Source organism: Acipenser ruthenus, chromosome 2, assembly GCF_902713425.1.
Source record: "Acipenser ruthenus chromosome 2, fAciRut3.2 maternal haplotype, whole genome shotgun sequence".
NCBI lineage: Eukaryota > Metazoa > Chordata > Actinopteri > Acipenseriformes > Acipenseridae > Acipenser > Acipenser ruthenus.
In genome coordinates, this window is record NC_081190.1 from 12,369,863 (window position 1) to 12,395,066 (window position 25,204).

General features: G+C 37.6%; 3 protein-coding genes across 3 annotated transcripts in view; 2 read left to right on the forward strand and 1 right to left on the reverse strand.

Moving 5' to 3' along the window:
- Positions 1 to 2,821: 2,821 nt before the first annotated feature.
- On the forward strand, positions 2,822 to 6,575 carry LOC117403773 (vasotocin-neurophysin VT-like). The gene is made up of 3 exons (XM_034006178.3): positions 2,822 to 3,029; positions 5,391 to 5,598; positions 6,187 to 6,575. The coding sequence occupies exons 1-3, from the start codon at positions 2,910 to 2,912 to the stop codon at positions 6,354 to 6,356; spliced, it is 498 nt and encodes a 165-aa protein (XP_033862069.2). The 5' UTR covers positions 2,822 to 2,909; the 3' UTR covers positions 6,357 to 6,575.
- Positions 6,576 to 8,178: 1,603 nt separating this feature from the next.
- Positions 8,179 to 11,881, forward strand: LOC117973674 (complement component C8 gamma chain-like). Its single transcript, XM_034926698.2, has 7 exons — positions 8,179 to 8,379; positions 9,671 to 9,816; positions 9,950 to 10,020; positions 10,305 to 10,412; positions 10,820 to 10,921; positions 11,148 to 11,183; positions 11,788 to 11,881. Exons 1-7 carry the CDS (start codon positions 8,233 to 8,235, stop codon positions 11,793 to 11,795), a joined length of 618 nt encoding a protein of 205 aa, XP_034782589.2. The 5' UTR covers positions 8,179 to 8,232; the 3' UTR covers positions 11,796 to 11,881.
- Positions 11,882 to 13,980: 2,099 nt separating this feature from the next.
- The window catches only part of LOC117403731 (phosphatidate cytidylyltransferase 1-like), a 29,717-nt gene continuing 18,493 nt past the window's right edge, over positions 13,981 to 25,204 (reverse strand). Inside the window, exons 5-13 of the mRNA XM_058989627.1 lie at positions 24,420 to 24,559; positions 22,264 to 22,322; positions 21,448 to 21,530; positions 21,103 to 21,190; positions 20,620 to 20,688; positions 19,416 to 19,565; positions 19,180 to 19,299; positions 17,448 to 17,551; positions 13,981 to 17,099 (exon numbers count right to left, since the gene is read on the reverse strand). Coding sequence (XP_058845610.1) covers positions 16,967 to 17,099; positions 17,448 to 17,551; positions 19,180 to 19,299; positions 19,416 to 19,565; positions 20,620 to 20,688; positions 21,103 to 21,190; positions 21,448 to 21,530; positions 22,264 to 22,322; positions 24,420 to 24,559 — 946 coding nt within the window. The 3' untranslated portion in view covers positions 13,981 to 16,966. The remainder of the gene's footprint in view (positions 17,100 to 17,447; positions 17,552 to 19,179; positions 19,300 to 19,415; positions 19,566 to 20,619; positions 20,689 to 21,102; positions 21,191 to 21,447; positions 21,531 to 22,263; positions 22,323 to 24,419; positions 24,560 to 25,204) is intronic.

Sequence of the window (25,204 nt, forward strand, 5' to 3'; positions counted from 1 at the left end):
TTGAGTCTCAATGCTCAGTTCACAGGCACCTGCCTCCTTCCTTCTGTTAGACTTTGTAAAATCAGGAATATTCACTTGCAACAAAAAAAAAGATTAAAAAAAAATAATATATTAAATAATGATACAAAAAAATGTAAGTTGATGGAACCCATTCATACAAGGTGTCATTATTTAGTTACTATAGTGGTTTTGCTCTTTGGAAAAAAAAAATCTTCTAAATTGAGCCTTTCAGCTACTCTAAAGGGTCCCAACTCTGAATTTTACATTAAGGTCCATAGATACTGGTTACTTGGGTAGAAGTGTCAGAATCGATATCACAATAAAATATGATGGCTCTGTTCACTAACGTTATTAATCCAGGAAAAAAATGAAAAAAACAAAACCATCGGGATTACAAATCCCGTTTCAAGGGTTACCTGGTGAGGTTTCTACCTCGAAATGTAATTAAAATAAGAATGTGTTCCTCTCAGCACACAAAGCTCTTGGATCAGGGGTCTCCTCAGCAATTATTCCTTGCAGCTTGGTCAGCAGTGCTTCTTTGGAGCAGCCGTGGGGTCAGGAATTCCCTCCTGCATGCCTCCAGGTTTACATCTGCAGCTCAGCGTCACCTCTTCTTAAGACTGCTCTGTTTATCATGATGAGCATAGTAACGGTTCTCCTTTAAAGTGGAGTAAATGTGTCACACTGTGTTCATTTTTTATATGATGCAGATTTAGTGTTCATGTCCACTTGAGCCAACAGACTCTTTGCATTTTAAACCTGAGTTGGTTTTGAACCAGGACTTCCAGTGATGAAGAGTTTGAAAGGCTGGTGAGTAACTGGATCAGTACAGGGTCAGTACCTGGATCAGTACCTGGATCAGTACAGGGTCAGTAACACCTGTCAATTAAAACATGCTAAAGGTAATTGCTCTGAGTATCTACACATGGCAGTATAAAGTATTTCTTTAAACTAAGAGGGATGTTGCCAGTCTACAGCATGCTTCTCTATTCCTGATAAACATGCAGTTTAAACAAGTTTCATGGCATTTGTCTACTAAACAGATCTAATCCAATCAAGGCTGTTGACGCATTTATTAGGTGGTTTATCCTGAACTGCATATTCATTTCACGTCTGCTGGGTGAGACCCCTGCCTGCTGTGCACCTCGAGTTTAATTCTAAACAACCAGCAGTGATTCTGCAAACTTGTGTTTGTGTTTGCGTGGACTGACTTAAAATTATGTATTTTCTATCAAACAATATTAGGTTGAAAGCCCACAGTTATTTTAACCCTTCCTTGTGCGTACATCCAGCTGAAAGGAAATTAGATGAACAATTCATGTTCTATAGTAATTATTGAGTGCACTCCACATGTGTCGATTGACTGCCAGAAAGTAAGAATTGAACTCTGCCTTAATACTGTCAATATCCCAAGGCAACTGAGGCGGTGCTGTTTGGAGTTAGTTAGTCAAGGTGTAATCACTGTATCGACCATTTCCCAATGACAACCGACTACAGTGCCTTTAGAGGAAAACCTACATTCGGAGATCTGTAGTGTAGACACCTCTCCAGAATAGCGCATAGAGGTTCAATAGAGTTCAGAGCTAGCAGGATATGGGAGACTTTAAACTAATAGCCAAAAACTCATCGAGTGTGTGTATATCGTTAGAAAAGTTTATCACAGTAAATGTGTACGGTGGTAATAGACAAATAAGAATAGGGCAGGGAAGCGATCGTTTCTGGACGGCGGCGCAGGCAGGTAAATACCAATGCACACACAGTCCGGTTGCCAGTTTGGATAGGGGCCTGTTCAGAGAGCCTTTTCTCTTCAGATTCCTTAAGAGTAAAACCTGAATTTAAAATACAAATGCACTGCCTGCGTAGAACTGTGTTCAGAGCCAGGGCTTGCTGTTAGAACTTCATAGTATAGGTAAAGGATTTGACTGAGGTATTACATTTTTAATTACATCAAGACACCAGTATTCTGCATTGGTCGCAGTTTTTTAAAGGACACATGCTCATTGATTAGGTTTTGCTTCAGCGAAAGAAAAAAAAGCATGTGAGAAACAAGTTAGGTGCCGAAATTAAATTAACATTGCGAGTTTATTTCTATTTTTATTGACGTTTAATTGATTTTAGAACACCTGACAGTGTTAAACATACCTAATTGTAAAAACTGGATTTAAAAAAACGAAAACAAACATAAAGCAGACCCCTCTGTCAGGTTTGTTCGATTAAAACGTAGAGAAAAAGTGATGATCAGCACCTTGGACAGCGTAACTTCATAAAAGTCAGCAAACTGTTTTTTGTTTTTTTTTTATAGCTGATGCAAATACAGATGCAAACTGCCGTTGGGACAATGTTAAAGGGGTTGTACATACAAATATATCTGACACGACCTTTGAAGAAATGTTTGAAAAATATAAGTAAGACATTGTGTACATTTCGTTCTCTATTCCTTTTTTGCGCTGATGGTTTTTTATTATTATTATTTATTATTGCTAAATTTGTTCTACACAAAGGAGATTGTTAATTCCATTATTGTATTGGGAAGGAGATGATCACTTCAGACGCTATGCTGGACCAAGTAAAGCTGTCCTTTTTATTATCGGTGTCCTTCAGGCTTTGAATGCCGTTGCCTTGTGGTGAGATGTTTTGTTCATGATTAATACACACAACACAAACGCTGGAAGTAATTATTTTGTATTGTGGCATTAGACGGTACGTAACTGAGCAATGACTCACTTAGTTTAAATGCACAAGAACACAAAGGTGGGGGGTAAAGGAGAAACAATTATGGTGACGTTGAAAAAAAGAATACATAAAGCGTTGTATAAATAGGTAGGCAAGACATGAAGCAACACAGTCGCCAGTAGCTAAAGAGCTCAAAGGAACCGAGTGCAAAGACAGAAGATTTTGGACCTGTCGCCATGCCCGAGTCCGCCTTGCCCCTGTGCCTCCTGGGTCTTCTCGCTTTGTCCTCCGCCTGTTATATCCAGAACTGCCCGAGGGGTGGGAAGCGATCGTTTCTGGACGCCGGCGCCAGGCAGGTAAGTACCGATGCGCAATCCGGTTGCCAGTTTGGATAGAGGAGTGTTGAGTGCGCCTTTTCTCATCAGATTCATGAAGAGTGCAAATGCACTGTCTGAGTAGAACTGTGTTCAGAGCCAGGGATAGTACCGGTAATGGATTTGAGTGCGGTATTACATTTTTAATTTCACCAAGACTCGAATGTTCTGCAATGGTCCCGTTTGACTAGGTTTTGCTTCAGCGAAAGAAAGACAAAAGCATGTGAGAAACAAGTTAGGTGGAGAAAATAAATTAACACTGCGAGTTTATTTCTATTTTTATTCATGTTTAATTGATTTTAGAAAAAACTTTGTTTTTAGAACACCTGATGTAAAAATACAATGTTTAAGAAAACACCACGTTAAACAGCCTAATTGTAAAAAAATGATTTCAAAAACGAAAAAAAAAAGAAGAAAACATAAAGCAGACCCCTCTGTCAGGTTTGTTTGACTAAAAGGTAGAGAAAAAGTGATGATCAGAACCTTGGACAAAAGTCAATTTAAAAAAAAAAAAAAATCGGCCCTACTTTTTTATGTGTGGATTTGTGAGATTTACGCTACGCTTGAAGGGACGCAGTTGTAGTAAAACGGACCAGCTAAAACTACAGTGTTTTTATGGTGTGGATAGAAGTGAAATATATGACATTTTAAAGCACATAACTACATTCTTGGTTTGTCTGGGTAACTCGAACCCTGTTTTGTATGCAGATATGTGCCTTCCCGCTGATCTTCTTGGATACCTTCTCGCGCTTGTAAGAAATCACTAAAGCGAGCGGGGAATTGGAAAGCATCACATCTCCCGCCTGTTACTGTATCAATAATATTTCAAAACGGCTGAATGCATTTCCATGAAATTTAAGCCAGTGACTGATATGAAGGTGTGATGATCGTATCTTGTTTTCAGTTTGTAAGTAATTATAATATATGTTACTTATTCTAAGGACGAACTTTCGGGTTATACTCTTTTTAACATATGATGGAAACCAAGGAAATAACGGTTTGTCTCGTGGCAAACTATGATAAATGCATAGTATAACCGTAAAAACTGCAAGAAACTGCAAAAACACAGCGATAAACTTTGAAAAGGGTCCTACTAAGTAGTTGTTAACATACTTCCGTTTTATAGATATGGGGACATCATGAAGTATTTATCCCAGTGCTAATATTAAATATTAAACATGTTTTATTGAAAAAGCAAAGCAAAACGGTGCTTTATATATATATTTTATGTAATCTTCCCATGAGGTTTAATCAGAAACTACGGGTCCCTACCTAACTCCACAGCTGTCTCAACAAGGAGACCACCCAATAATGTTTCTAGTTGTTTAGTAACTTTTTTTTTTAATTGCTGAAAGAACTTTGTGTCACCTCCAAATCCTTCCTTCCCTCATGCTAAATCTCTTCTACTGAGTCAAGTGCAATACAAATGTTCGGAGCAACCATGCAGTTCACTGGAATATAATTTGTGTATACATAATAATTCTGGAACTTTCAAATGCTGAAAAACAGCAACACAACTGTGGATAATACATTATACTTCTGATATACTTACATAAATGAAAATAATACATAATTACAAAGACATACATGTAACCCAATGGCTCATTCTAATACTTTAGCAGAACAAAACATACTTTAAAATAAAAATCTTTTTAGCGCCCCATTATATCTTATGAACTGGGAAAACAACCTGTTTAGTATTTCATTTTATTTTAAAATTTTACACACATTAGGAAAACCTTGTTAAGTTGGCACAGCCAGCTTGCTTTCAAGAGGGACCTGGGAAACAAAAACTAGACAAATATACATTTAAAATCATCCATTCTCACACACATTTCTCATTGCTCAGTGATTACATATACTTCCGATAAGAAAATAATATCTTATAATATCCCCTCTCTCCTCAGTGCATGGCTGTGTGTTATTGTAAACTCTCTCCTCTCTCCTTGGTGCATGGCATGGCTTTGTGTTATTGTAAACTCTCCCTCTCTCCTCAGTACATGGCTGTGTGTTATTGTTAACTCTCCCCTCTCTGTGTGTTATTGTAAACTCTTCCTCTCTCCTCAGTGCATGGCTGTGTGTTATTGTTAACTCTCCCCTCTCTGTGTGTTATTGTAAACTCTTCCTCTCTCCTCAGTGCATGGCTGTGTGTTATTGTTAACTCTCCCCTCTCTCCTCAGTGTGTTATTGTAAACTCTCCCCTCTCTGTGTGTTATTGCAAACTCTCCCATCTCTCCTCTGTGTGTTATTGTAAACTCTCCCTCTCTCCTCAGTACATGGCTGTGTGTTATTGTAAACTCTCCCCTCTCTGTGTGTTATTGTAAATTCTCCCTCTCTCCTCAGTGCATGGCGTGTGGTCCTGGGAACAGGGGCCGCTGCTTTGGCCCCAGTATTTGCTGCGGGGAGGAGCTGGGATGTTACGTTGGTACCCCGGAGACTGAGCGCTGTCTGGAGGAGAATTCCCTGCCATCTCCGTGTGAGGCTGGAGGGAGAGTGTGTGGGGTCGAGGAGGGGGGCCGCTGCGCTGCACCCGGCATCTGCTGTGATGAAGGTGAGGCTAAGATTTTGGAGCATAATGTTCCATTCAAGGATAGACCCAGTGTTTACTTTTAAACCGATCTTTCAATTAGTTATGAGGATTTAAGCATCTTATATATACAGTAAATGAAACCCTAGTAGTGTTTGCAGTCATCTTATTTTTTTGTTAGTGGACTGCAGAAATGAGGTTTAGATGCATGCAAGTTGTATTTTTAGACAGGTGTAGCATTTAAGCATTTATAGCTGTCTATGGATTTTAATGTGTTCATGAGTAGCTGAGACCTTTTTTACATTGCCACGTTTTGTTTTCAATGCAGTTACACATCTAAAATGAGAAAATGAAAGATCTGTCTTGATAATATCTATGTCCTGTTCTTTTGTTAATTTAGGATACATCAAACATATAAAAAAGTGTCCTCTGAAAAAAACTGCCACAGAAATATTCCTATCAGTGTATTGAAAAAGCTTTTCTGGGGTTTGTGGGGCAGCTTAAATAACCGAGAAGTCATCATGTGTGTCTTTTGCCAGTCATGATCACTAAAAACCATCAACATTTACAGAGCCCTCACTTCCAATACTAATTGTGTTGTTGTCACTCTAGAGAGCTGCATGCTGGACTCCATCTGCCTGGACGAGGACAGTAATAAGAGACGCACTTCCACAGAAAAGAACATGACGCTGATGGGCAGTGCTGCCAGTGACTTCCTGCTGTGGCTCATGCACATGGCTAACAGGCAGCCACAAGGGCCAGGCAGGAACCAGCAGTTTTAGTGCCACAGAGCCTCAGAGCCTCAAACCAGTTTCGACTGACTGATCAGAGGGATTGCTGGGTGGTACCCATTGTAAAAAAAGTAATTACAAATAAAATATATACTCTATTCTGGCATATCTTGAGAAGTGTATTGCAGTTTTTATTTCTTATATTGAAATCTAACATGTAAAAAGTGTGCAGAGTGTAAATATGTAGCAAATAAAGTGTTTTTCTTGCACAACTTATGGAGCTGTGTTGAAGTCATTACTCTGGGGAGCTGTCACTCGTCTCCAGGGTGTCCTCTGGACTGTGCAGTTTAATATATAAAGGTAGTGCTGGCCTATGCAATGTAATTCCTGAAGGCCGTGCTGGACTGTGCAGTTCAATGACTGACAGGCCTGCATCAGACTACCATAACTGGACAGGAACACAACATTTAACTGAAAATACATTCATCATACACACACACATCAGTGCAGCAATAGTGCTATAGAAATTCTTACTGTCAATATGTTCATCAAATAACTTTACTTAGTTTATTTTATTACATATAAACATTTGAAAATAACTTTGGGACATAAACCTGCCACAGCTCTTTTAAAAACAGTTTCCTGCACTTGTGACCTGTGTCGTGCTTTCAGCTATCACTGGCATTTCCTCTTAGTAATAGTGTGTTCACAAGGGTGTAAACTGGGTGCAATGGAGCTAGATTCTAGCACCAGGGTACCTCATATAGCACCAGCAACATTAAATTCTGCCAGCAGACATGTTAATCATTTGTTTTTTATTCCTTAGCAACCATAGATTATGATAGATTTCTCATTGGGTCCCTATTACTCACATGACCCGCCCACTTATCCACATACACAGAGAGAAGGTTTGTGTCGTGTGGGAAGTTGAGAAAGGGGGCTTGATTAGAGTGGGTTTGATAGCACCAGTATGCTCTCCAGTACTAAACTTTCAGAACAGTTTAGCACCAGTTTTCAAAATGATTTGCACCCCTGGTTCATCAGAATTGCATGGCATTGAGTTCACTGAAAAGAATCCTGAATTCCAGGCTTTTTGCAACTCCAGGCTGTGTGGTTTGAGTTTACTAATTTTGGTGAACATGCAAATATAAAGAATAAGACTGGTGTGCTGGAAAGTATGTGTCTGTGTGTATGTTGCATTCATTATAAAGTGCAAGCAGAAAACAAGCTGACAACTGTCTGTATCTACCAGCTCCCTGCATGGTGTATATGTGTACAGCTATACTAAAATACTGATACTGGAGATTCAATACCGAATTTCTAGGCAATCATGGATTTTATGAAAAGGAAATTTCATTGCACAGCCCACTCTCTTCAGCAGCTTTATGGGATTATTATTTATTTCTTAGCCGACGCCCTTATCCAGGGCGACTTACAGTTGTTACAAAATATCACATTACAGATAAGAGCAGTTATAAGATACAATGCAGTCAGTAGTAAATTCAAATAAGAGAAAATAAAAAATACAGTAAATATGTATATATAAATATGGATGCAGCCAAGGCAACCTTTGATTGCCATCTAATCTTATTTGATAAAAATCAATTTAAAATACAGAAATAATCCGGATGCTGCCAGAGCAAAACTCAGTTTGGACCTACACTATACATATTATAATATTAATTTGTAAATATGTGATTTTGATATCTTTGGTATCATGCTCGATAGGGTATGTAGCATGTAAACTATTCTAGGGAAATGAAAAGGATAACTTCCAGTAAACTGGTTTAGTTTAATCATCAACCTGAAAGTTTGTAAACAGGCAGGGTTGTTTGCCCTGGAAAGGCCAGGGACAGATAAAGTTCATATAAGCAGCACATTACATCCAGCCACACTACCTAAGGAAAGGACAGGCAGAGGCAGAGCAATGGACAGACTCTGGCTGTGTTTCCTTCTCGCAGCCCTGCATGGGCTGCATCTCTCAGGGGTACACTCTGCTGGACCCAGAAAGAACACTATAAAGGAGAATCCCATTGACAAAATCCCCATTCAGAAGAACTTCAACCTGGACCAGGCAAGTCTAATAATATCTGTATTCAGGATTCAGGGCCACTGTCCTGCGCTCAGCCAGCTTTGTTTGTCTGGGGTACTGAAATCAAATACTCAGTTACTTGGGGAGTAATGGCAACACATTAGAGTCAAATCTTTGATTTTGTGATGTTTAGAGGACTGTAGCTCTTGAAATTGAAAAGCTAGAAGCTTAAAACCTATGCCAGTTAATAGCCTTGGACTTGTACTATTGCCTGTTTGTAGGATACAATCCCTTATTTTTTTACTTTTACAGTTCACAATAGTTTTTGTCATTTATACTCGGCATTTCTGATGCAGGAGATACTTACAGAAGATCACACAGCTCATAAAAATGACACAGTTTGATTGGTTAACCGTTGAGTAATGATTCCTCACACTTGCTACCTTCACCAAACTTTGGACTAAGGAGGTAACTCACACATTCTTGTCAACTTTCAATCAATAGCAGTTACCAATGGTATTCAGTGTGTGCCAAGCTATGGATTCCTCCCCTCCTCCATCTCATTGAATCTACCTCCTTGTCTATTTCTCAGAGCTGGCTAAAAGATGTCAATCAATATTTCCAGGCAGCACCTGGAAAAAAGAAAGGCGAGACTGAGCACCAGAACGGATCAAGTCAAAAAGCTTGCTTTTACAGGGCTTGCAATTCCCCCTAGATCTGCACCCAGCCACAGGTTTCAGAATTACCCTCAATTCGGTGTATTATTGAAATGATCAGATGCCAGGATTTTAATGTTAAGTGAACTGTGGCTCCTGCAGGTAGACCTACAGACTCACAGGTGAGACTTGTTCATGCTGTGATAAGAAGTGCAATCAGTTGATTCAGAGCAGATTTACCAGGGCCTCCTGTGCCTGGTTATTTCAATAAGATACCTAAACAAGGGGAGTTCCCAAACCCAGGACTGTGCGAAGGGCTTCAGCAAAGTTTCAAGACCTGTTTCTGTCAAATGTTTTTTTTCTCAAAAAAAAATTGTAAAGTTTTGTGTAGCAGTACTTATTGAATATTCTGTGATGGCTTTCTGTACATTGAGATTGTCCAATGGGGATCACTGATTGTCTTGACACAGACATTCTAAAATGTCTGATAGACTCGCCAGATACAGGTAGTGTCCTGAGCTACAGTTACAGGGCCCAAGGATACTTTTACCTGGATTACTGAGTAAGCCTTCCAGTACATGATCTTGTTGACAGAGGTGCTGTGACTGCCAAACCAATCTGCCCCGCAGTGTACCTGATAACCAGCCAGCCCTTCCTTCACTCCCCCTTCTCTTCAGCTCACAGGGAAGTGGTTCCTCATCGGTGTGGCCTCCAAGTGCGAATATTTGAGAGAAAATAACTTCCGGGTTGAAGGAACCAGCGTGGTGCTGAGCCGCTCCTCCACCCAGAAGATCGCCCTAGATGTGAGCACACTGAGGAAACTGTGAGTACCTTGAGAGGGGAAGGGAGGGACATTAACAGCCAGGAAAGCTACACTTAGGATAATGCAGGTTGAAGCAGTCATGGCTGTAGCTAAATCTACAAGCTGATTCAACTCCCTTCTTTGTTCTGTTCAGGGATCTGCAGTGCTGGGACATTCGGCAGGAGTACTGCTCAACAAAGACCAATGGCAGGCTCCTCCTAAAAGGTTTGTGTCAATCACTCCAGGGCTTTAACTCTGACACCCGGAGACAGTTTTAATGTCAGTCCATCATTGAACAAGTCTCTCGTGTACCACATCTTAACATCAGCTCTTAAACTGCAATGGAAGTGGAATAAACATCAGCTACAGTTGAGTTTCACTTTAAATTGTAGCTGCCAAATGAGCTATAATTTCGATTACAGCAGTGAATCTGCCCAGGAGTCTAATAGCTTGCTAATGGGTCAAAGTAAGTGCAGAGAAGTTTGTTAAATCTTGTCCTTTGTGTTCAGGCCGTGGCTCTGGAAATGATGTTGATATTGTTGTTGGTGAAACGGACTACCAGAGTTATGCTATCCTGTACTATCAACAACGCCGCAAAATCACTGTCAAGCTCTATGGTGGGTATATTTTCCATATTAACACTGGCATATAGAATTCTGAATAAATACAAGCTGCTGGTTTCACAGGCCCCGATAAGCAGTAGACCAAGATTAGTGGTAATCAATGTTTGTGAAACCTGCCAAATATCTTTGGACATCACGACTTGTAGTTACTTGATGTACTCTTCTTTAATAACCATTAGCACTCTATCTGATCTTAGTGCTTTTTAATACCGCTATACTTGTTTCATTTACAAGTATAGTATTCAACAGAAAACAAGTTCAGGGATCCTGCAGATAAGGAGTATGGTGTGTTGTTGAGAATCTAAAGGTCAGTGTTTACAGTAAATGGCAAGGCCGATGAAAATAGCCTCATAGCAGCATCATTACAGGCTAATAACAACCCTGTGTTTCTTCTTGCCTAGGGAGATCTTCTGACATCCCTGACAACATTATTGATAAATTTCAAGAGGCCGTCCTTAAACAAAACATTGGAGAGGACTTTATCTACTACTTCCCCAAATATGGTGAGAAGATGACCTTTGTAACTGGGTACTCTTGGGATGAGGTTCCCCACAATTGTATGGTGTTCAGAAAAGGACTACATTACAATAATAAGCTCCTCTTTACCAGTCTATAGTCAACATTAAATGGTTTGCAGATCAGATCTTCATTTTCTCCCTTCACCACTCAACTGATACGGGCCCTCCTGTTGTAACATTCGATAACAACACAATCTCCTTGCATTTGCAGGGTTCTGTGAGTCTGCAGATGAGTTTCATATTCTCCGTAAGTAGTTTTTTCTACTTTTTTCTGCTAGTGAAAAGCATAGTAAATGTAGAGTCACGAGTGTACGCACTGATACGGGAAATCACTGCAAAAGGCATAGTTAAGTAATTTAAGTCTGACGAGGTAAACTTTAAAGCCAGAGTATGAAATTAAATGTGAGTTACATAGAAATACTGAAGGAAAGAAGTATTTGACAAATAGCTTGACTTGAAGTCTTGAAGCCTATTTTGGCAGAACTATGTCTAAGGATTTTACAGCCCTGGTCTGCCATTACCACTTTGCTTGTCGTTGAAGACACCAACCTGCATTCTGACAGGTTGGGATAATAAAGACTGTCTTGCTAACCGATTGTTTGAATTTGTACATATTTAATGATGTTAAAGATGCATCATTGGCTCATTGGTGTCTTGGTAATCCTTTACCTGGTGTTCCTGTAACTATGCATGGCCATTTCTTATTGTGTGATATGCTGTTCTGTACTTGCTCTGGATGAAGCTCATGATATTGATTGCTCAAATAATTTATTGTAGTGTGCAAGGATTTGTATGTATCAGACATTCTTGCTTTGAAAAGTAAACATTAATCAAATTATTTTCTTTTCCAGGTGAGTGATGCAAGAATCAATAGAAATATCTATCATTATTCCAAGTCATGGCCTACAACCCATTGCTGAATAAAGCTGTTCTTGTTGCTGCTTAGTCTTGACTCATTTCTTCATTTTGTGCATGGTAGTCCCAGTGAAGAACGGTGTCAGTACCTTTAAACTGGTCAGAGGTCAAAACCAACTGGATTTAAGCAATAACTAGAATATGCATCGAGTTCGAGTGTGGAGTAGTGGTTAGGGCTCTGGACTCTTGACCGGAGGGTCGCTGGTTCAATCCCAGGTGTGGGACACTGCTGCTGTACCCTTGAGCAATGTACTTTACCTAGATTGCTCCAGTAAAAACCCAACTGTATAAATGGGTAATTGTAGGATAAGGGCGTCTGCTAAGAAATAAATAATAATAATAACAAGTCCTCTGGGGGATATGCTTACTTTAAAACTTTTTTTATTTTAGAATGTCCATTTATTTTTTACTCTCACTGCAGCAATTCCCCCCTCTGATCCCACGACCAAGCCAGAGTGTATGTCAGCGAGCTACCGGCCTCTGGAGGAAACAGGCCAGCTCTGTAAGTGTCCACCTGAGCTCACTAGGTGCCTGGCCGGCAGGGTCCGCTGTAGCATGATGAGGAGAAACAGTCCCTGCCCTTTTGTCTCCCTAACCGCAGCAGCGCCCCAATTGGAATCCCCAGGGAAGACGGCAACTTCCCACAGCCAAGACGCGAAACAGCACTCCCGACTGTATGCATTGTAGGAGGAAAACATGTTTCCAAAGTGAAACTTAAAACCCATGTACATTAGAAAAGTCATATTAGATAGTTGTTAACTTCACACCACATGCATATCATCCATAAGCTGTAACTGTCCAGCAGACAAAGTTTCAGCACTGATTTTGAAATCAGCATCCATCCTCGGACAGGCTGCACAAAACAATTCTTAATGTATCAAGCAGAAAAAAGTGAACGAGATTCATAACAGGCGAGACACATTCATGGGAAATTACAGCAAATAGTGCACAAGAAAACACCATTTTTATAAATTATAATCTAAATGAAAAATACAAACAAAAACACAGACTGTCAATTTGACTTTTTAAAATATTCTTTATTATTATTTTACTCAATTTACCCCATTTTAAAGCTTCTAAATAAATCTAAATGACAATTGTGGCCACAGTTGGTGTGTTGGTGGCTATTTTAAATGGTACAATGCCTACATATTATTGAGATTCTACGTTTTGTTAGAAGTCATTTGCCACCTGGGCACTAAACCATCTGTATTTTTTTGTTTTATGAAATGAACAAACTCCCTTAAATAACACATTTCCATAAACATGTTTACTAGGACAGCTATCAATAACCCTAATTAATTTTTTATTTATTTTTTAATTGCTAGAAATACAGTATAAAAATAAAACTTGTTTTCTTTAATATTGTGTATATGTCAAGTTTAAATGTTACAATATTTCAAGCAGTAGTCAAATCAGATTTACAACATTCAAATGCAATAAACAGGTTACAGTGTGTTCTCACAGTTTCCAACACAGGTCACTTTCCTTAATGCAACAATAAAAGCAGATGAATCTCAAAGATCATGTCACATATTTGTAATAATACATTTGGTGTTATTATGTTTCCAACTCACTCATTAGTTTAAAATCAAGGGCTAGCCCTTGGGGACTTTCTTGTCTTGCAGATCAAGCTTGAATAATTTAATAAAATGGTAAAGAACGCAGAACTCATATTCATCCCCCCCCCCCCCCCCCCCCCCCCCCCAAACTTGAGACACATTTCACAAGTCCTGGGAGAGAGAGGCGTTAATCACACTGCTCCACATATATAAGAGGTATTTAAATAATTTGAGTGTTAAAAAAACCCACCAAAATTAGTTTTGGGGCAACAATTAGTACATTTAACATTTGATTGTTATTGCAAGCTACCTTGTAAGGTGTACTAAGCTAAAAGTTTCCCTACATTGTATTTAATAAAAACAGTTTCTATAAACTGTTTGACTGTATTTGTGTTTTATACTGTCCTTGCCACATATTGTTAGCAGAAGGGTTTGACAGTTACCTTGCCTGTAGCTAGGTCATGTTGAAGTGGTGAAAGAGAGGATTTAAAACCAGGCTACTCCCACCCAATGGCTCTATATTTTGCACCCTATTTGTAATATGCAAGAATTACATATCAAGGGATATTTTAAGGGACATGTATTTTAATTAGTTCTTCAAAAGCAAATAAATAAATACATTTAAAAAAATAAAACAGTACAGTTGTGCTTCTTCAGTTAAGAACTTGAAGGGATAATTAAAACAACTCTTATTGTCATTATTTTCTATAAGCGCTGCCACAAAAATAAAAAAGGCATCTTCAGATTGATTGTGCTCGTATGAAAAGGATGTCTGGATTGTGCAATACTAAAGGTCTTACTATGAGACCAATCTTAAAATATAGAGAAAACGAAAAAACAGTCTTAAATGAGTCACAATAAAATATAAATAATGTGATCACCCAGGGTATGACAAGCAGCTGATGACAAAATATATATGACAGATTTAACAAAGAAGTGTTAGGGTATAGCAGTGTCAAAATACATTGCACAGAACAGTTCAAAATACATTGCACAGAACAGCTGAAAATACATTGCACAGAACAGCTGAAAATACATTGCACAGAACAGTTCTTGTGTGACATGAAATACTGTACACCCTAGAATCATTACCATATCCACGGAGCAGTCTTAACCATTAACCTCCCAAACTTAACAAGCTACAGTACAACTACAAATGATGAAAACTAAACAATGCATGCTATACCACTAAGAGTCATCAGCAAAATACATTACTCCTGTCCAGTACAACACCACCCAAAGCACAAGGGCTAGGTTCTCAAAGCTATTTAATCCTAAATCATCATTAGCACAATCTTTTTCTGAAGGGGAAAAAACCAAACACCAAAATGTAATTCTAAAATGAACAAGAAACAACGTATGACTCTTAACAAGTTCTTAAGTAAAAAGTCTTAGTTGTTTCTATCTGGTTTGGTAACTTTATTGGGTCTATTTCTCCTTTCTGAAAAAATGTGCTAATGCCGATTTGGAGTAAATAGCTTTGAGAATTTAGCTCAATATGTGTAATTCTTAGAGACACTATTCTAGCACCTAAATCACACCTACTGTGCATGTATGTACTTAACCCAGAAGGACATATACACACACACACACACACACACACACACACATTTTTTTCGGTGTGTGAATGATTACAAATTTTGATAATGAAGCTTGTTGTTTAGTTTGTTGTCTAGGACCCTCGATTTCAGTTAGAAGTAATGTGGAGGCTTTTATTTCTTTGGACAACACATGGATCATATGCCTAAGGTAATTACAAATCAGAAATTGTCTACCAATATGAAACTACAATACTGCAAATGTCTTGGTTAAACACAGGTATTTACTAATTAGCTGCAGCATATGCTTGTGAATCCAGTGCACCTTGCTGAAAAAGTCTTTAGAAAATTCAGTTTACCTAGATAAACTCCTAAAAAAACACAATTGGTGGAACTGAAATAGTCAAATTTCTAGCAAGCAATATTTGACTGCTCTTTTTAATTTGAAAACCAAAATACAGCCAAGTAATAAAGACCTGTGATGCACCTGTCTATTTAAAACTTAAGCAGTTGTTGTAAGCAGGTTTGACTGTAAGACTATGGACATAAACTTTATCTGATTTGAAATGGTTCTGCATTGTACAGGTATTCTCTACTGCCACAAAATGAGTGATTATCAATATATTCCATCTTCATTTACTTGCAAAAACGCAGACTGTGCAGATAATGCGAACTTAACTTTCCAATCAAGAGAACAGTACAGGGAGAACTGCTGGTGAGTTTGACATACTTTATTTGTATACCAATCTCAGACATAGCTATTGTTTAATGTTTATTCTTTATGAGACGCTTTAAAATTATTAAAGAAAAAAAAACAAAAAACGGTGAAGAACATTCAGGAGAGACCAAACCTAACCAATATCCTCGATAGTTGTTACTATGATAGTCAGCACATATTTCTAACAAATCCCATGGTTTGCTCATTCTGGAAGCAACACTCAGTATTTACTTATTTTACAGAGTGTCTGGGTTAAAGCAGTAACACACTTGAATTGCAAAATGATTTGGTTTCCTTTCCCATTTCCTACTGGATTGTAAACACACAGGTCACAGTGCAATCTCAGTAAACTGCAATTAAATCTACAGTGACGCACTACTACAAACTCCTTGCAGATGCTTTACTGCAGTAACTGGATCACTAGTATTGTACATCTTCCTTTTGTATCGAAGTTTTATACATGCTACATACACAGTCAAATTAAAAACAATACCATTCACCTTTGTCCTAAATACATTTGCAAATATATATATTTATTAAATGAGTCATATATACATATAGGTATATCATTTCTATGTATTTATTTGATATACTTGGGCCTGTACTATACATTGTATATATCTATTGCTATGATGCTGCTGGAGAAGAACTCAGCTGCTTAACTACAACATTTGAAGTAGACCCCCAGTATGTTCTACAGTATCCTTTACCCTTACTGTGTGATGGACAAATAAAGATACAGTACCTATCTGAGCGAACATTAAGGTTATTGCAAACTGTCTGATGCATCTTCACTTAGTAATATTCAATAAATAGTAATAAATGTTTAAAATCAGACTTCCTATTATAACCAAATAAGTTTTGTTCAGTTCAATGTAAATAGAGTAAAAGGGTCCATGTACTTTACCTCCACATTCAGATGAAGTTTACCTTCTGTAGGAAAGACTAATACTTTGTACCATTCCTTCCTTCATAAATTTGATTCAGCAGAATATCTGAATATGAACAAAGCATTTTACACACTCAGCAATATTTTGACATTGCTTTTAAAGTCTTCATCACAGGCACCAGTGTAGTCTCCCATTGCTTACTCTTTCATGCAACACTCACAGTAGCATGACGGCTGCCCATTTGAACTCTTGATGTCAAAGTACTAGTGTTTCACAGTAATGTTAGAGAATAAGCAGTCTTCTTAAAATCCTAATCTGCAATGGTATGAAGCTACAGCAGGACGGTCTTAGTCTGCAGGTCCTTTTTTATTGTGGAGATGCCGTAGCGTTCGGTTTGTCTTACAGTCTTACAGCCCCCTGATTGCAGGCGGGATCATTCCTGTTTCTGTTAGGTGGGATTTCAATGTGTTGAAGATGCTTAGTTGTTGTTCTGGCTGCAGAACCAAAAGCTGCTGTAACACTTTACTAGGGTTGGGTCCCCTAAAAAAGGAAATAAATAAATGAGCACATCTACAGTACTGATCAGCTAAAAGCTACATCTGTAACTGATACACAAACATAACTATTGCAAACTAAAGTGCTGTGTGCACTGCACTTGGAAACAATTATATTTAGAATCTGGTTGCAACATAGTCCTACACTGGAATAACCCTCTTAGAACTAGAGTACAAACTGCCATATTAAACTTACTCACAGAACTCCAGTTTCTGCATTACAAAGAAACAAGTGAGGATGCCTCCTTTATTGTTATCCAGGAGAAACAGATTTAGTTTCCTTAATGTATTATTGCATTACTAAAGTATTATTAATAGGTATGCATTTTTTTACCTGATGAAGCTGGTGAGGTAAACATGGACAAATGTTGCCACTAAGTACTGGCAGTCAAATCGATCCATGATCCCACCATGACCAGGAATTGTGTCTGCAAAATCCTATTGGGGAGGGGGGGGGGGGGGAGAAGGATTTATTAGGTTGTAAAGCAGATTGATTAAACCATTTTGAAATGCACAATTAACTATAGATTTTGCTTTTAGTATAAATACTAAAAGTTATTCTGTACCCTTTCCATCCTGGGTTTTTGTAAATTGCTGTTATATTGCAGTCTTGCACCAGCAGATGGTGTTCAAACTGATATTCCTACAATGCTGTGTTAAAGCAACCTAATTTTAATAGATGTAATAGACAACTCTGTCAATGCAGTCATGCTGTTGCTGGCCAGGTTACTACTGCTTTTTAGGAGTCTTGGTCTGGAACATTTCTGGATGACATGCACAGCTACGGGCCAAAGGTTTTGGGTCACCTTATAGAATTAACTCATTTTGCTTCATAAAGTCAAATGAAATCTGCTGAATAATGTTACGATAAAATATTGAATTACATACTGCTTTGTAGTTTTCCATATACTTAACGAAAAACTGACAAATTGTCAAAAACTAAATCTAATATGAAATATTGTACTACTATTTTGGCTTCCGGTATACTTTTGCAATATCATTTTGTTGTTTCATTGATTACATGATGTTAAATAAAAGAATCTACAAAATCATAATGATGTTCATATAGTTCTTATTTTTTTTATCTCTCAATCCTAAAATTCGAGGTGACGTAACTCTTTTGGCAATAGCTGTACACTGCATTTTGGAGAAGAAAGTAGTTTGGTTATTGTTTCCAGAAAATATATATACTGCAGTTTCAGGCAGATATGAAATTACATTCATACATTAATACACTCACCTGCTGCCTCTGCAGGTAAATAATTCAACTATGGAATCTTGTTTTAAGTAAAAAATTGAATGGTAAATCAAATAATTGTACTATTTTCATAGTAGCAGTAGTATTAAACTGTATGAACTTGGTCCCACATAATCTACCTTTGCTGTAACCTCCAATTACAACAGGCAGAAACACAGGACCAAGTCTCCCTGGTGTTAGCAAGGGCAGGACTGTAGGTTGGTTGACACTATAATATAGTAACTCATCATATTAGCCCATCTGACTGCAGTACTCTGTAGTAACACTAATGAATGAATATATATATATATATATATATATATATATATATATTATATATATATATATATATATATTATTTGGAGACGTGCACCACCATGAAAAGAAAACAAAGTAGCACTTCTAAAACAGTGTTCATTATATTTCACCTTCTTGACCAGGCAAGTATTAAACATGCGACTGTTATGCAAACAGTATTGGTATACAGTATAAAGGAACTTATAAATGCTATGAATCTACCTCCTGCCAATGTTGTTGTTGTGTACAGTGATCATACTTACTTGCATGATAGCTTTAATGTGTGTATGAAATCAGTACAGATACCATAATCCTCATGAAGAGATGTTACTTAAGGTTTCTGCTTCACAGGCCCACCTCATTACAACTAGTGTGTTTAGCGAAAGCTCTGGATAACATGTTTCTCTGGTTTCACCAACTCTGATTAGCACCAACTTTGGATTACCTTGTAAGGTTATGCAGTCCAAGATCAGAGCTAAATCAGGATATTTTAACAAGCCAAGAAGCACAAATAATAAAATACTCGTCTTACTTTGATTTTGAAAGCTCTTTTAAATCCACTTGCAAAGAATCCTCCAAATGGCCCTATAAGCGATGCAAAAGTAGAAAGCGCAATGCTGTGGATCTGGAATGGATAGATCTTCACTGTTTTCTGTAAAAATACAAAGCATCGTAAAGCATAAACAAACTCATACTTTTGTGTCAACCTCAACTGACAAACTTAGCACTTTGAATACTTGTTACTTATTAATTTAATGATGTTCTTACCCATCTAAGCACAGTTTGCAACACTGAAGGAAGTGTGTAGTCCTGCAGCACGAACAGATCTGACGGTTCACAATCGATTAGAAAACTGTTTGATTCACTGTATTCCACAGGGCACACAAAGTAATTGTACTGTGCCAACAGATAGGCGAACTGAAAAAGAAAAATATATATATATATATATATATATATATTATTCAGGTGAAAGACTTGTATAAAGGGCAATCGATTTTATTTCTGCTGCCACCAGCACACATCTACAAACAAGGCATCGCACCGCAGAGGTCAGTTCTTGAATGGACAAGTGCACAAAATGTTTACTAATTAGAATCAAATATAAATAGGCTTGCTCCCTCTGAACACTAACTTGTCAAGAGCTCATTAAATACAAATCACTCACCTCTAAGAATAACGTATTTTGAACAGACTTGGGTTATTTATTGAAACCTCACGAAACCGGTTAATTGTGCAACCCGTTGCAGGGGTTTTGCTATCCAATATGATCATTTTCAATGTATTCTTTTTATCTGACCAGCAACTGAACAAATGCAGCCTGGGGATGCCAGCTTCTCAATTACAGGACATCACCAGCTCAGCTGGTCAGAACCTACTCAGAAAACACAAGTGTCACACCTGTTGTATAAGTAACAGAGTGTTACATATGCCACCTAGTCACATATGCACTCTTACAGGTGAGTGATTTACGATTGTATTTTATGAGACCCTGAAAAATAAATGTTGAAAAGGCGCAAGCCCACATATAAGGATTGGAAAAGCTATTGACCTGAGCCTTGTCAGGTTAATAAAGATGTCAGTGACTTCATTTCATGCTAGACCGGTTGTGTTATTAGTTATCAGATGCTTCCAGGGAGCTGGAAGAGAGGAAGTGCTGGGAGTATTACCATAGAAGAAAACCAGTGAAGGCTTTGCCCAGCCTGGTTCAATTAAAAAGAATGGTTATATTGGGAAAACGGCTTAGTTGTCCCAACCCTTTAGTTAGGAAAACCAAAAGTTGAATTAGTATTCCGAGGGGAGTTAGGTTTTTGTTTGTCTATGTGCTTAATAAAAGTGCACAACCCACGCTAAAATTACAGTTCTGTGTCTGGGGCAGTACTTTATAAGGGCGCAAAAGAACCTGAGCTGGGAGGCTTGGTTACATAACATATGTATATTTTCTTAGTGAGGGAACAACATTTGTTTAACTTACTATGAATCCAAACATGACTGTTGAAAAGAATCCTCCAATAAAACCTTCCCAAGTCTTCTTTGGAGATAACTGTAAAGAAATTGATCTGTTGAACATTTCTGGAGAAATCCACGATATATTCAAGCAATTCACCTGCTACTGAATATATAGCCACGACACACAATCCTTAAAAGAGTGATATACAGTAAAACATCAATTATTCAAACTAACTGGGCCCAGGGGTTGTATAATCAATGTAGTGCAGCACATGGGGCTATCAGGTGCGATCATAATGTTATCCACTTGCAGGGAACAATTATATTGTTTTCATTACATTAGTGTTTTATTTTTTCAACATTAGCTAAACAAAAAATACAAATAATACAATATAATATTTCAGGAATGATGTAACTTGGGGACCAATCCAGCATTAGATAACATACCTCAAAAACAACTCTTTAAATGAAATGTATGAGATCCATCAGCAGCATCAAAATATATTACCTTAATTAAGGGTGTCCTTCCAAAGAAGAAACCACAAATGTAAGCTGTTATATCATTACAGATGACAGTAGAGATTGGCACAATAAACCTATATGAAGGAAAACAACAGATTCAGCAATCAAAGAACACAACCTACATACATGCAAGCTGGATTTTACATGAACAGGCATGAATACAGAACTAACTATAGTTCTACAGTTAGAAAAACAAACACATACAGGTATTAACAAGTTTGGGTTAGGATTTGGGTTTATATACAGTAGTATATCATTTACTGTTTTCCTATTGAGTCATCATCACTATACATCTAAAACAGGTTTAGCAGGAAAAGGGTTTTAATCTCACCAGATCAGTCCTTCAAACAGGTTTTGGATGACAAGGTGTGACTGTGAGACTACAATTAACAGGGTCACATGGGTCCAAGCAAACTGCACATTTCCAAAAATAAAACAGAACTAAATGTTATACATGGTGGCGTGGAACAGAACAGGAACCAATCACTTCTACCAGTTAGACATGTGGAAGAGAACGACTATTCACATTGTATGGATCACGACAGCTATCATTAGAAAACGTAAGCGGTGAAGCAGATACCAGTCAAAGCAGATGCTTTAAATGTATTTCAATATCTATCTTTAACATTTTAGAGACCATTTCATTTTGTGTACTCTGGATAATGATAACAGCTCAGTTAAATTGGGTATTGCTTCATGCAATTAGAAACAGTCCGAATTAGTCATCTAGAAGCATTTTTTTTGGATTAAATACTTTAATAAGCAAGGCAAATAATGATGTAAATGGAAAGAGCCATAAAGAATCATTCCGAAAACACATAACAGGATATTAAGCAGGACACTTGTATGTAAAAGCAGATTACATAAAGTATTGATTCCTTTTAAACGGGAATACTGTAAAACATGTATGGATAAATGTATTTCACAAGAAATATAGGATACACTATCAAAGGAAATATCTTTGCAGAGTACTCTGTAACACAATCAAGAGATTCATACTCTATTAAACATGACTAAAGGAATGCTGTATGAAGCTGTCAAGTTTACCATGCGGGTACTGTTATAATCTAGGAAGCCATGAGCTCAATGGTAAATGCAACTCAAACAGATTAGTATAATTAGCACAAGTTACATTGCTGATACACACCATATAAAACTGCAGGCGGTAATGTTTCTTCACTAAACTCAGTACAAACATGCAGAAACCTGAAAAAGTAATAACATGCAGTCAGTTTTCTCAACACGGACAAAACAAACATTTAAAATCATTTGTAAACCATTTTGCAGTGTTATGAAAAAAGGGACCTATGTAATTGTAGCATGGCCTATATAGCCTGGAATCACTGGGATGGAAAATGGTTAATTAAATGAAATGCATTCGGGCCGACTATGGGCAGATGGTTTTAAATCTATTTTAACAGCCATGAGGCTATTTCTGATGACATTAACTGAAGTAAAGGACTAAACTGCATTTTACTAAAAATAATAAACAGAACAACACAACCCTATTCACAAAGCTGTTCTTCACAAAATTATTAAAAGCAAGTACATTTGTATGAAGTACATTTTATGAATAAAATACAGGTGGCTGTTTTTTGTGAATAGGGCCCATGAAGATTAAACCTTGAACACATACAGCAGCACACATCCTCCACAGATATGCAGATATGTTTCTCGATGTCATATCTACAACACACTGAGGGGTAGATGTACGGAAGTCTAGGATGAAATGTACTAAGCAAGCACAATGCTATTAGCGACTTGTTGGGAGCAATAGACAGCTCTCATTCTGAGAATCTGTATAGGACTGTGATCTATTTTGTGCTAATTGTCTAAGCTATTAAGTAACCAATGATGACAATGCAGCATAATGATTTATTTTGTGTTACTGGTAGCCTACAGCTAAAGTAAAAATTAAGTGTGCTAGGTATTCATTTGATTTTACTGTACAGATTTATATTTTTACATAATGTAATGTGTAGCCTACCCAAGACACATTAGTGTTATTTCAGCGCACTTATGTACATTTAAAATGCATTGAGCACAATAAATGTATGTGTGTGCGATTTTATTGTATAGTTTTTAAACCAGACACCTCCTTCTGTCGGACAAACATGTCCGGGTTAGCGAGGAGCTACTGTATGACTATGAAAAGCTTTTTAGGGGTGAAGGTGAAGCCCCCACTATAGAATCTGATGCCTTTCATTTATATAACAGTATTAAAATAGGTCAAATGAAGACGGAACAATGCTAGAGATCTTACTAAGAAGATGCAACAAATATTTAAATTAGTATATTGCGGCTCTTTCCATTAACATATTTTCTCTTAGTACATACGACAAAATGTATACTTTGTGAATTGTGACAACGGAAATGCTAATTGCGGTATGTTTGCGCTGCGCCTGGCCCATCTTAGTACATCTACCCCTGAATGCTTTAACCCTAGAACGATGTTGGCGTGCAGCACACTTCAATGAGATTTTTAAAAATCTAAATCCCACTTATGTTTTTATGTTTTTATTGCATGGATTTTGCATTCACTTTGAATATTTTTTTTCAGAAAAAAAGAAAGAAATAGATCAGATACTTGCAACGCCAATGGTTTCTCAGTACAATACAATACCATTGTTTGCTAACTGTCTTAGATATCTAGACCAATTACTTGCTAACTGTCTTAGATTACTAGACTAATTGCTTGCTAACTGTCTTAGATTTCTTCCAGGTGCGCTGAGACAAGTGTGAATTGCAACGGCCTATGTTGGTTGCCTAAGCAATACAGCTGCGGGTAGTCTAGGGACAGGTAACTTATTTTTAATACCAGCTGTGATTAGTCTTTAATACTAGCTGCGATTATCTTGCTGTGCTTACAAAGGTAACACAAAATTCTCCTGTCAGAACACTGCACTCTGATTGGCTAGCATATTATTGTTAATAAAACAATGAATAATCCTCTCCCTACACCGAAACCCTAACATTAAGGTCAGTATCCTATACTGCAGTCATTACACATCCTAAAGTAGTTCATGTTTGGCAGTGAATAAGCGTTTTTGTTACTTTAAAAAAAAGTGATGGGAGGTGCTGACTGTTGTCCCGACAGGAACATTTCGGGGTACCTTTGTAAGCACTGCGATTATCTTACTGCTTATATTTAGAGCCCTTTATAGGTTAAACGGCTTGTTAAGTTATCATTACTAGAATAATTGCTTGCTATCTGTCTAGATTACCAGGCCAACTGCTTGCTAACTGTCTTCGATAATTACCAGCTGCAGGCAAGTAAGAGTAAGCAGACAATCAAACACTTACCTGACAGGTAGAGAGCGAAGGAAATGAAGCGGTGGTAGCGAACCAGAAACTGTAGAGGTTCATCTCTCTGGACCAAATTCCCAAAGTTCTCAGCCACAGTCTCTCCATAGAAGAAGTAATTGACACACAGCAAGAAGTACCTTGAAAAAAACAGAGCCAGGTATGAAACTTTACCTTACATTTCAGTGTCCTTCCCAGTTACTTACGCCACTTTACAACAGTGTGTGACAATAAAGCTGTCGTGGTATTGTGGTGGTAATGCTGCAGCACACTCTTCAACTACAGTCCTCTTTCACTGTCTAGTAGTAGGGTAGAATAAGGTAGAGTCAAGGGTTATAATTGCCCCACCCCCACCCAGTCATTACTTCAATTATATATTTTTTATGGATTTCTTTTTTATTATTATTAATCAAAAACAAAATAAATAGATCTGGTTACAAAACTGCCAAGTTCCAAAGCCTAAATTTAAAAAAAAGACAGTATTTATGTACATTGTTTGTACAGTCCTCTTAACCAACTACAGCGTTCGTGGAATCTTTTGCTGCTAGCATGAAAACGTTTAACATTTTTAGATTTAATCCTAAAAATTCAGACCTGCTGTACCCATATTGTACAAATTAGAATCTAGTTCTTACAATAACTAATCTCCTAGTGTTTAGAAATCTGGAGAAAGCTTTGTCTCCCACCTGAAATAGGTACAAATAAGATGAAATAAGGAGGACAAGCGGTTCACTGCAGTGATCCTTAACTACTGTACACTAAACGTAATTCCCAGTCAAGTGTAA